Source organism: Amia ocellicauda, chromosome 6 (assembly GCF_036373705.1).
Source record: "Amia ocellicauda isolate fAmiCal2 chromosome 6, fAmiCal2.hap1, whole genome shotgun sequence".
NCBI classification, from domain to species: domain Eukaryota; kingdom Metazoa; phylum Chordata; class Actinopteri; order Amiiformes; family Amiidae; genus Amia; species Amia ocellicauda.
Window position 1 is genome coordinate 10,938,201 of NC_089855.1, and position 12,068 is coordinate 10,950,268.

The following is a 12,068-nucleotide window of genomic DNA, read 5'->3' on the forward strand; positions in this document are numbered from 1 at the left end:
TCTGAGTATTTCACAATCTGCTCAGTTACTGGGATTTTCACGCACAACCATTTCTAGGGTTTACAAAGAATGGTGTGAAAAGGGAAAAACATCCAGTATGCGGCAGTCCTGTGGGCGAAAATGCCTTGTTGATGCTAGAGGTCAGAGGAGAATGGGCCGACTGATTCAAGCTGATAGAAGAGCAACTTTGACTGAAATAACCACTCGTTACAACCGAGGTATGCAGCAAAGCATTTGTGAAGCCACAACACGTACAACCTTGAGGCGGATGGGCTACAACAGCAGAAGACCCCACCGGGTACCACTCATCTCCACTACAAATAGGAAAAAGAGGCTACAATTTGCACAAGCTCACCAAAATTGGACAGTTGAAGACTGGAAAAATGTTGCCTGGTCTGATGAGTCTCGATTTCTGTTGAGACATTCAGATGGTAGAGTCAGAATTTGGCGTAAACAGAATGAGAACATGGATCCATCATGCCTTGTTACCACTGTGCAGGCTGGTGGTGGTGGTGTAATGGTGTGGGGGATGTTTTCTTGGCACACTTTAGGTCCTTTAGTGCCAATTGGGCATCGTTTACATGCCACGGCCTACCTGAGCATTGTTTCTGACCATGTCCATCCCTTTATGACCACCATGTACCCATCCTCTGATGGCTACTTCCAGCAGGATAATGCACCATGTCACAAAGGTCCAATCATTTCAAATTGGTTTCTTGAACATGACAATGAGTTCACTGTACTAAAGTGGCCCCCACAGTCACCAGATCTCAACCCAATAGAGCATCTTTGGGATGTGGTGGAATGGGAGCTTCGTGCCCTGGATGTGCATCCCACAAATCTCCATCAACTGCAAGATGCTATCCTATCAATATGGGCCAACATTTCTAAAGAATGCTTTCAGCACCTTGTTGAATCAATGCCACGTAGAATTAAGGCAGTTCTGAAGGCGAAAGGGGGTCAAACACAGTATTAGTATGGTGTTCCTAATAATCCTTTAGGTGAGTGTATAAGTCAACAATAGACTGACATTAATCACCAGAAAAAAAAGAAGATAATGAAATACTGAGGTTGACAACTATTAAACTACCTCCTTCAGTAAAAACAAAGAGAAAGAAAGTTATGAACACTCATAAGATGATGTTTTAGTTTTTACAGAGGCATTTGATTGAGCTAATATTCCCCTGGGAAAAAAGATAATCCCAACCTCCGTGCAGTTCTGAACAAACATGTTATAAATCCGGGACTAATTTCTACAGCAAGTCAACTAGAAAGGGAATATCTATCCAAAATTGCTAATTTATACAAGACGAAAATTGTACAACTAGTTGTACCTGTAGTTACTGACGAGTCTACAGATGCAAAAGATCATTATTTTTTGCAAATTTTATTTTGATTGTTTGTTGTCCAAGGAATATGGAATATATCCCAACTGAAAGTAGACAAATATTAGCCAATACAGTTAATATGCACTCTGTGAATGATTGTATCAAATCTTTAAACGCATTTCAAGTTAATTTTAATAATCTGACTGTGTTTCTCTCAGATAATGCCCGTTACATGATCAAGGCATGCAATGACACTGTGCTTTGTATGGGGGGAAATTAAGTACAGTATTAGAAAGCAGGGCACATAAAACGGATATAAGCAATGGACTCATTTTATAGCCTCCTGTATGACAACAGACATGTCCTGGTAGACTATTTAAAGCACAGCTTTCGGAAGGCTTTGAGAATCCCTGTCATCTTACACAATGCAGACATTTTATTTTAAACAGATAAACTGATTGCAGCGTCAACGATGAGGATAAGCAGGGCTCATCAACAAGAAATGGCTACATTGACTAGGTCTTGTTCAAAGGTGTGGAGAGTTTAAATGTTGTAGAAGGAGCAAGTTAATGAAAAAATAACAACATTCTATTTACACGTAGACAGACAGTCATACACAACAGCTTTATATACAACCATGTTTTTATTCGAAAGGTTTCAGGTTGCTTTTGAAGGTGACTGTCACAGGCCGAGTTTATGCTGCCTTTCGATTTTCTTTTCCACTTTATATTTAAAGCATACACATAAGCAAGATGGTTAACATGTCAGTGCAAGCTATGTTCTGCTATAGTAGTGTATTACAGAAACGCACCTTTATAATTGTAACTTCTTAAATACAGCTTTTTGCTAGGGAAGAACTGCAGCTTTCCTCACAGATTAGTTAAGCCTTTAATACAGTTATGTATCTATGCTACATCTTAATGATTTCAGTGTGTACTTTCTTTTTTTAATCTTGAAGTGTGTAATTAAAATGTTGGAATGTATAATTGATAACAGCACGAAATAACATCCTACTTTTGACCATGAAAATCCATTTGCCTCCATTTCGGTCTTCCTGCACACGCCTGTTCCAAATCCAACTAATTATTTACAGTTGTTTTTTTTTTTTTTTTTTTCTAGCCAAAGAATGGATATCTGTAACCGTCCATTTTCTCTAAGTAGAATGTTTTATCTCAGGCAGCAGTTAGTGATGAAAGAACAGCGGAATCCTGTTTTTCCAGTATGATAACGCCAAATCTCATACTGTCTTTACATACGTCATGGTGCAGGTGTTATGGAAACCTGCTCGGACATCTTGCGGAATTAATACATTTATACAAATCTGCTAGATTGGAATTTGTCTTTGGCAGTGCTGTCTTGTTGCCATGGCACCTATATAGCTATGGTGGGGTGAGCCAGCACTCAGTGGAGTTTTACACTATCTGCATATGTAAAAGATACTTGTACTTCTGTACTTCTGCAAAAAAAACTAATCAGGCAAAGGCAGATGAAAGTTAACACCTGAACTGCTGTTAATTAGGTAATCTATTTTAGAGCTTGCAGCCCCATGTGTTATGCAATGCCAATGATTAACACTTTTCCTTTAACAACAAGGAAAAGTAAACACTGGAATTGCTTTCTTAATATGTATGGAACGCAATGGAATTTGCTGAATGAATAAATATTCACTTCAGGGGTTATATAATATAAACATATATATTTTCTCAAGCGGTGGCAGTGAACGTTGAAGTCATGTGCCCTATTTTGACTTTCAATCTCTCTGTCTCTCTCTCGCATTCTGATTTAGCATTCCCACTGCCAGCACTCGCTGTTTCAGTGAAGGTGCATAGGCACACCACAGAAATGAAGGTTAACCTTTTTCTTCCAGGTAATGTACTTCATTACCTCTACTTGCCTGAGGTTGTCATCAGAAGAATACTTTTTCCAGAGCACATACGCTGTACTGTATTATTATTATTTTTTTATTGAACGTTTAATCTACCAATGCACTTTCCCCTTCACTTTTTTCAGAATTGTTATTCTTTCCATTTCTCATGTAGCCTATTTGAACCAGACAGGTAACTTATCACCCAAAATGAAAAGGGTATTTAAAAAAAGAAAAACTGCATTTGTTGTATTTTCGATTCACACACTATAATATAAATGAGCATCTTGTAGCATTATATGTAGAGTATTGCTTTTTTGCTGATGAGGGCTGGAGTTCTACAATATGGACTGAGCCAAGGCCAAGCTACATGCTGATAACGATGTGGATTAGATCATATTGTTTTCCTGAGCCAGGGTTCTTCCTGGGATTGCTCTGTGGCCTAATAGCAAATTAAAGCAGCTGGGGGGCCACAATATTGCAGCCAGAAACACTGAATGGTACATAACATCTTTATTTTCACACAGATTGCCCCCCACATCTGTTTGAACTGTTCACCTCACATCTAACATAAGAGATGGCTCTTTTTAACTCTCCACATACATTTCAATTGCTTCGGCAATTCTGTGTGGGGTTTTTTCACATTCCTTTACAATACTTTTTCTCTGCCAAATCATCTCTGTAGGTCATCATGTTAATATTCCAGGATGTGTATTTCTTGTGAACTTCAACAAAGGATGAGTGTATTATATCTCATCATGTTCAGGTTAATTCATATTTAACAATATTGTAATTTTGGGATGGAAAGTCTTGGATTTTCTCCAGGCTATATAACCAGCAGGTGAACCAGGAAGACTACCAGTCCCACAATACAACATTAATACAGTCCCTGTTATGGGATGTTGAATTCAAGAGATCAAGGTGACATGCAGGACCCTAGCTTTTCCCTGTGGTTTAAAGGCAGAGTTGTGTAGCACTGACATAAAATGTGCTATATAGCACTCACCTGTGCAAATTTCACTTGATGTTATCTTAAGTAATGCATACAAGCATTTTTTTCCTTGATAGTATATTCATTATGACAAACTACTCCCTGTTGTATCTCCTTTCTGATTTAAACTCATACACTGTGTAGAGGAATTATTCTGTGAAGTTTGTATGTCAAAGGTCTTCCAGTAATTTCACTGATAGGAAAGTATTAACTCTACTGACCTTCATGAGAAATTTGTTTTCCACAACATTGCTGTTTGATCATATTACACCTGATGTAGAAATTATGTACACTTCTCAGTAAATTAATTTGCAGTCATTGGAATCCACCAACAGCATTACAGAAACAATTGGTAGCACAGAAAGGAGGTGTGCAGGTAGAGCTGTTTTGGGGAGAAATTGCATTATTAATGGAAGAGGTTGTAGCAAAAAGGTATTGCATGCCGACAATAAGACAACAAATGTACTAGTTAATGCTTAATGTGGTTTTCCCAGCACACAAGTCCTTCATGGAAATTCTCAGAGACAGTTTGACCTATTGCTTACTTGTAATCAATGTAGTTTAACAGCATTACTTTCCATGCTGAGACCTGGTAATTCAACCCATTGATGTCAAATCCCCCTAACAGTCCCAGAGTCCAGAATAGGGCTTCTAAAGACCCCTTTGTTGTTGGACCCCGTTATCTTCACTGTGAATTACAACTTCACTTTCCAATGTTGTAGAATACAAGGACTGAATTCTGCCTCCCCGGTCCCCAACCTTTCTGCCTGTATCCAAAGTGCTGTTTGATCCTGAGTAGACTAAAATAAATCTGGGTTGTAAGAGCTTCTATGGTGCAGCTGGCATTACAATCGAAAGCATGTCCACCCTTATTTGTTTTTGTTTTTTTTAAGTTTATGGAGTAAAGTTTACTTTAGTTAAATCAGGACACATTTCTGAGGGAGTTTTTCCTCCTATGAGGACAGTGTTTATTAAACTTTAGGTTGTAATCGTCCTGTATTAAAATGTGAAAAAGACTTCAGTCCAATGATATCAGTGTATTAAACATCAAAGGGAATTCTGAACCCAAGTGACACTGTGTTATGAGAACTTCAAACCTTTATCCACCGGACAAGTCAGACATCACAGAAGAATTGGCATTTTGTTTTCCATAGAGCCAACTAGTAGTTTGTGTTTGAAACATCAACGACATCTCAGCTACTCCAAACTTCATTCTCTACAAAACAGCCTTTTGTTTAAACCGTTACATAAGACGTGTTCTCCTCTAATTACCTGCTGTGGGTATTTCCTGTGACTTTCTGCATCTCTCAGCGAGTCTTTGTCCTCTCCTATATGGAAATGAAACTCATGTACAATCATTATTTCAAATCATCGCAGGGCTGGAGCTGATCCTCAATTGCACCAACAGTTTCTATTATGCTGCTGAACCAATTTATGATACCAATTTAAAAAAATGAATCTCCTTAATAGAAATAAATGCAATAATGAGTCTTAAATATTTGTAAATATCATGGAAGTAATTTTGAGTTATTATTACAAAGATTAATATTTCTCCATCATATGTACTGTAACAAATAAATAGCTAGAGTTTGTATTTCTTTCTTTTTGGTATATCTGTCTCACTGTCTCACAGTATATACCAGCATTTATAGTATTACCGTGCATTATTTTTGCTCAATTGCACGTCTGCAGTGTATTCCTTACATGTAAATTTCTGGTACTCTGATAGGTTCACGATGCAGAATGAGCCAATGGCGTTGGTGTTTCTATGGCAGCCATTGGGATCTCCCCGTAACAACCCCCTTCACACAACCCCCATCCCCCCGTGAGAGTAACTTTATGCTGTCTAAGGCAGTGAGCCACCCACATGGACTCTCTTCTTCCTAAACATTAATTGCAGCAGAAAATACCACCATAATCTCAGAGACAATCCCTTATGAACACAGATAATTGCCAAAATAAAGGCAAGTTTCATTGCCTTTAAGATGCCGGTGTTTTTAAAGAAAAACTCAGAAGTCAGGGTACAATGGAGGCAATTGTCTTTTTTTTTTTTTTTTTTTTTTCTCCTGCCTGAAACCTGAGCTGCTTAACATCGCTGAGCTGCTCAGTGTATGTCTGTCGGCTGCTTTCCATAAACAAAAGGCCTCTTTATTGTTGTGCTGTGTGTACTTGACAAAAACTCTGTTTTCTTTTGTTTGCTTCCTGACAGAGTATGGTCGCCGAGCTGTGCTCTGGACCTTGTATGGCATTAGAGATCTGTGCAACAGAGGCTCCGAGGACATTTCGAGAATTCTGTGGGCCGGCTGATCCTGTGAGTTATTAGCAGGAGCTTCTCCACACTAGATATTTCTCTTACAAACCAAGTGAAATAGGTCCCGCTTTTAGTCGCATTTTCCCCGTCACCACTGAACATATCACAACTTGCATTGCATGGTGAGGATTCCTGATAAAGCTTCTCCCCCATTGGTGCAGTGCTTTAATACTACCACCTGGCCTTTCACTCACTCACATTGTATTTATGTTTTATTAATTTCCAGGTCTGAATGTTGTCTAGATGTCTACACAATGTTAACCCAGTGTGTGCTGCCTTTGTAGATATACTGACATTCTTTCTCATGGGAAGAGATGTGATTGAAGTTGCTATGAGCAACGAGGAAGTATAATCAGCCCTGAGAAATAAGGGAGATGCATTTGTAAGGATAACACATGTAGGGCTGATTTACACTAAGGCTTATAAAATAGCTGGATATGATATAACTGGCTCTATTAATAATAACAGAAGGCATCATACGCCATTACTCTTAATCTGATCTTGATCCAACACACTTCAACTTTCTCCAGTAGCTTGAAAAGTACAGAAGATGAAGCGACACATGTTTTCCTGACACAAAATATACGTTTTTGTATTTCAAGTTCGCTTTCTTGTTAAGTAAGCCGTAACATTCAACTCGGATTTGATTGGGCCTATGTACATCTGTACCTGTGCTTTTTAAATGTATATTTCGCCCATACGAATTGAACAGGAACATGACCATGCCCTTTTATTGGATTTTTTATTCATGTATGCCTATCCCAGCACAATATACAAGGCACATATCGTACATTGATAATGTGTCAAATTCCACGTGATAACACTTAAGATATTGTTAGCCTTGGACAAGAGTTCATTACCCAGAGGGATAGTACAAGAAAAAAAGAAAATATATCTGATAATAGAATGGACTTTGCAATGAACTACCGTAAAGTTTCCATATAGCGTGTACTGATTGAATGGGCATCTTCTGAAATATATTTACTGTATGACTGACTTAGCTGAATGGTGTTTGTGTGTATTAAAAGATAAAAATGCTGTTGCTCTGTCCATGTTTCTAGGATCAAGACTGAGTATTTCCCTCTATTTGGTAGATCAAGAAACGCATCTATAAACCACAGAGAAGTGGTTTTTACATATTTAAAACAATTCTGGTATGCTGTTCAGTTGATGTAAGTGTTTACACACATGCAAAACATGATCAGCTGAGCTCTTGAAAGTCAGCTTGATGGGGTAACAGGAGCTAATGTAATGAAAGTCTGAAAACATTAATTATAACTGACACTCAGGATATTTTAGTTAACATGCTCAGTGAGTGTAATTATATTTCATTTGATTCTGCTATAATCTTAGTCTAATACGATATCTCCAATTATATTGTGCTCCAAAAAATAAGATCTTAAAAACTTTGTTTACGGCTTTCCATGTTCAGACCAAGTTTACAGACAGAGGGCAGAGTCTTATGGTTATCCAGTCATTTCACACCTCATCTTCACACAGCAGCTGTGGCTTTCCTCCAGTCACCAAGGAAACTGTCATTATTTATTTATTTATTGATGTCAGTATGTATTTATTTTAATTGAAGCCTAACAGAAAATCGTAGATTGGCATATTACTGAGATATGAATTATTAATATGAACAGGGGGTCCAGCAATATGTTTAAATAACTGGAATATACTAAGATAGATTGCTTTTGAGAGTTGTGTATGTGAAATAAAACGCATTCTGCTGTTGTTGTCATTTCTGACCGATAAGATCATCAGATGGGCTTTGTGTGAGATGTTCCTACATCAGTTGTGTCTATCCTGACAGTTTCAGGGCTGTTGATAATGGTGTTAATGTCCAAACTGATTGCCTGAAATTTGCTGAAGGAATTGTCAGTATGCTGGGAGTTACTGTTAAAGAACATATATCCCTCAAAGAGACCTTTAAACACTTTTGGAAGAATTCACAGAGGCAGAAAGGGAGTACTTGCCTTCAGCATATAAGACCTTGACCTGGCCTCTCTCCAAGGTGCACTGGGATTGCTTTATCACAGTGCTGGCAGCAGTCGGGATTTATTATGAAGTGTAATGTGCCACTACTGCCCTTGGAGCAACCCGACCAGATGTGACTACCTGCTTTTAAAAAAAGAAAAGGAATGGTTTCTGTGATTATTACAGAGTATAGTTTCTAAAAAATATCCAGCTCCTGATTACTTATGTACTTGCTGTGAACAGGGCAATTAGAGGGCCTAATACATACAGTTAGGTCCATAAATATTTGGACAGTGACACAATTGTAATCTTTTTGGCTCTATACGCCAACACAATGAATTTGAAAGGAAACAATCAAAGTGTAGACTTTCATCTTTAATTTGAGGGTAGTTACATCAAAATTGGGTGAACGGTGTAGGAATTACACACATTTCTATATGTGGCCTCAAAAGTATGTGGACAAATTTACCATAATTATGAATTAAATTGTGAGTTTCAATACTTGGTTGCAAATCACTGGATCCTGTGTTTCTTCCCTGGTGATGCTCTGCCAGGCCTGTACTGCAGCTGTCTTGAGTTCCTGTTTGTTCTCAGGGCATTTTGCCTTCAGTTTTGCCTTAGAAATCAAAACAAAACAATCAGAGAGAGAGCAAAAACATTAGGTGTGGCCAAATCAACTATTTGGTACATTCTTAAAAAAAAAAAAAAAAGAACACACTGGTGAGCTAAGGAAAACCAAAAGGCCTGGAAGACCATGGAAAACAACTGTGGTGGATGATGGAAGAATTCTTTCCCTGGTGAAGAAAAACCCCTTCACAACAGTTGGCCAGATCAAGAACACCCTCCAGGAGGTAGGTGTATCTGTGTCAAAGTCAACAATCAAGAGAAAACTTCACCAGAGTAAATGCAGAGGGTTTACCACAAGATGGAAACAGGAAACCGGAAGACCAGATTATAGTTTGCCAAAAAAACATCTGAAGAACCCTGTACAGTTCTGGAACAACATCCTATGGACAGATGAGACAAAGATCAACTTGTAACAGAATGATGGGAAGAGAAGAGTATGGAGAAGAGAAGGAACTGCTCACGATACAAAGCATACCACCTAATCTGTGAAGCATGTTATGGCATGGGCATGTATGGCTGCCAAGGGAACTGGTTCCTTTGTATTTATTGATGGTGTGACTGCTGACAAAAGCAGCAGGATGAATTCTTAAGTGTTTAGGGCAATATTATCGGCTCAGATTCAGCCAAATGCTTCAAAACTCATTGGACAGTGCTTCACAGTGCAGATGGACAATGACCTGAAGCATACTGTGAAAGCAACCCAATACTTTTTTAAGGGAAGAAGTGGAATGTTCTGCAATGGCCAAGTCAATCACCTGACCTGAATCCAATTGAGCAGCATTTCACTTGCTGAAGGCAAAACTGAAGGCAAAACGCCCAAAGAACAAGCAGGAACTAAAGACAGCTGCAGTGCAGGCCTGGCAGAGCATCACCAGGGAAGAAACCCAGCATCTGGTGATGTCTATGGGTTCCAGACTTCAGGCAGTCATTGACTGCAAAGGATTTGCAACCAAGTACAAACTCACAATTTAATTCATGATTATGTTATTTTGTCCAAATACTTTTGAGGCCCTAAAAGTGGGGGGACCACATATAGAAATGTGTGTAATTCCTACACCGTTCACCCAATTTGGATGTAACTACCCTCAATTTAAAGATGAAAGTCTACACTTCTTGATTGTTTCCATTGAAATCCATTGTGGTGGTGTATAGAGCCAAAATGTGACAATTTTGTCAATGTCCAAATATTTATGGACCTAACTGCATATAGCATTATACATCCCCAAGTGTTTGCGTAACGCGCAGAAGCTGTGCTCTCAAGTGTGACATTTTTTAAAGTCTGCAGCAAAGGTCTCTTGATCACTGCCGGAAAAAATAGTATCTGCCGTCATGTCCCAGGATTATAATTGCTAATGGCTGTCTGTCAAGTTTTTAATTTAATGCTGGCCTTCATTTAGTAGGCCCTATCTGCTAAGTCAACATACAAAAGGTTAGCAGTAAGATCATGTTAATTCAAAATATGTCAAAGAACTGAATATCCAAAATAGGCCTCAATTCACTACCAAATGACATCACAGGCCAACAGATCAAATTCAAAATGTCTCTTGCCAAGCTCTTTAAATATGTAATGGTGCAACATTATTTAGTGGTATATGTACTGTATGTGACTTACATTTTTATGTCATTCTATCTGATTTGGGAAGTTCATTTTACAGTGGCTGCAATAAATATATTTAAAGTAATTGGGGAAATGTACACTTAACAATTACTTACACATTAAAAATTAGAGCTGAATGATTTTGATTCACACAAAGAATCAACAAAGAGGCTAACATAATGAAAAGGGTCAGACATATTAAACTGACAAAGACACATGACAATGTTTTGTGCAATTTTGAATACTATTCATACATCACGATTAGCAAAAGATGTGTTGTATTTAAAATCACACTGCGTTTAGGAATATATCTGGTATTTCAATTTTACTTCTTGATGAAGGTAAAAAGGCAAAAGCAATGAACTAATTATTTACATTATCTCCATCTACAAATATTTCATATACTGCTGGATGTTTACACAGGTCCCTTTCAGCAGATTGTGGGTAGTATGAATTTCCCTATTTGATTTACAGAGCTCTAAGTAAACCCAGCCTGGGACCAAAGTAAAAATAGGTATTCTGTATTATCCTCATATTCTCCTCATAAGTAAATATTAATGATTACATGATTATCAACTTGATTAAATGTTTTTTTTTTTTCTTTCAGAGAAGTTGTGTGTTTTGGCAATGTGTTTAGAGCTTTTAGTTTGCTCATGTAATGAATTCACCCATTAATCTCAGCGTGAAGAACTGCAATACATGTCAGAAGTCCTGTTTAATCGAAGGACAAATGGTCCAGTTCTCCGAAACATATCTGTGTGCGTCATGCTCTGTAGCTCAGAAGAAATAGAATCATTGCTCATGTGAGGGCATTTAGTGTTACAAAGTCCTCCTTGCAGCATGGAGACCAAGACTTGCCTCATTGTTCTCCATACTAATTATTATTTAACACATGCTGACTTGTGTAAATCATGGACCATGAAGTTGCCACTGCATAACTGTCATCCAGTGTTCTCAGAATGTTCCGACTGGTCTAAACTCTCCCACTCCTCTGTCGTAATGTTTCAGATCTGGGTTTGTGAAGTATAGAATCGCTGCTACGATCCGGTCTGTAATATTTGGCCGGTCCCGCGGTCTTCCATTTGATGTTCCCTGCAGTGGACTTTGGGAACCATAAAGTTTTCAGCAATCTTAGACTGTTGAACATACAATATAGTGGCACATTTTTTTTTACTTTTCATGGTCAGAACTGGCTATAACTGGTTGCAGACTGCCTTCCTTTACCTTTGGAGTACTGCTCAAAGACATGCATTACTGGCAGAGGGCAGCTTGTCCCAGTCTTTTTGTTTATATGGTATACATTGACTTAAGGTGCAGTTTGACTAGGTTCATTTTTAGGAGGTGCAAGGTGGTGGTCAGAGATTATGATGATA

The 12,068-nt window shown here is 38.2% G+C and overlaps 1 protein-coding gene across 3 annotated transcripts in view; it reads left to right on the plus strand.

Annotated features, from left to right (window-relative positions):
• nme7 (NME/NM23 family member 7) overlaps positions 1-12,068 on the plus strand; it is a 68,457-nt gene that overhangs the window by 42,258 nt on the left and 14,131 nt on the right. For all 3 annotated transcript variants that reach the window (XM_066706112.1, XM_066706109.1, XM_066706111.1), the window contains one exon: positions 6,393-6,494. In XM_066706112.1, coding sequence (XP_066562209.1) covers positions 6,393-6,494 — 102 coding nt within the window. The remainder of the gene's footprint in view (positions 1-6,392; positions 6,495-12,068) is intronic.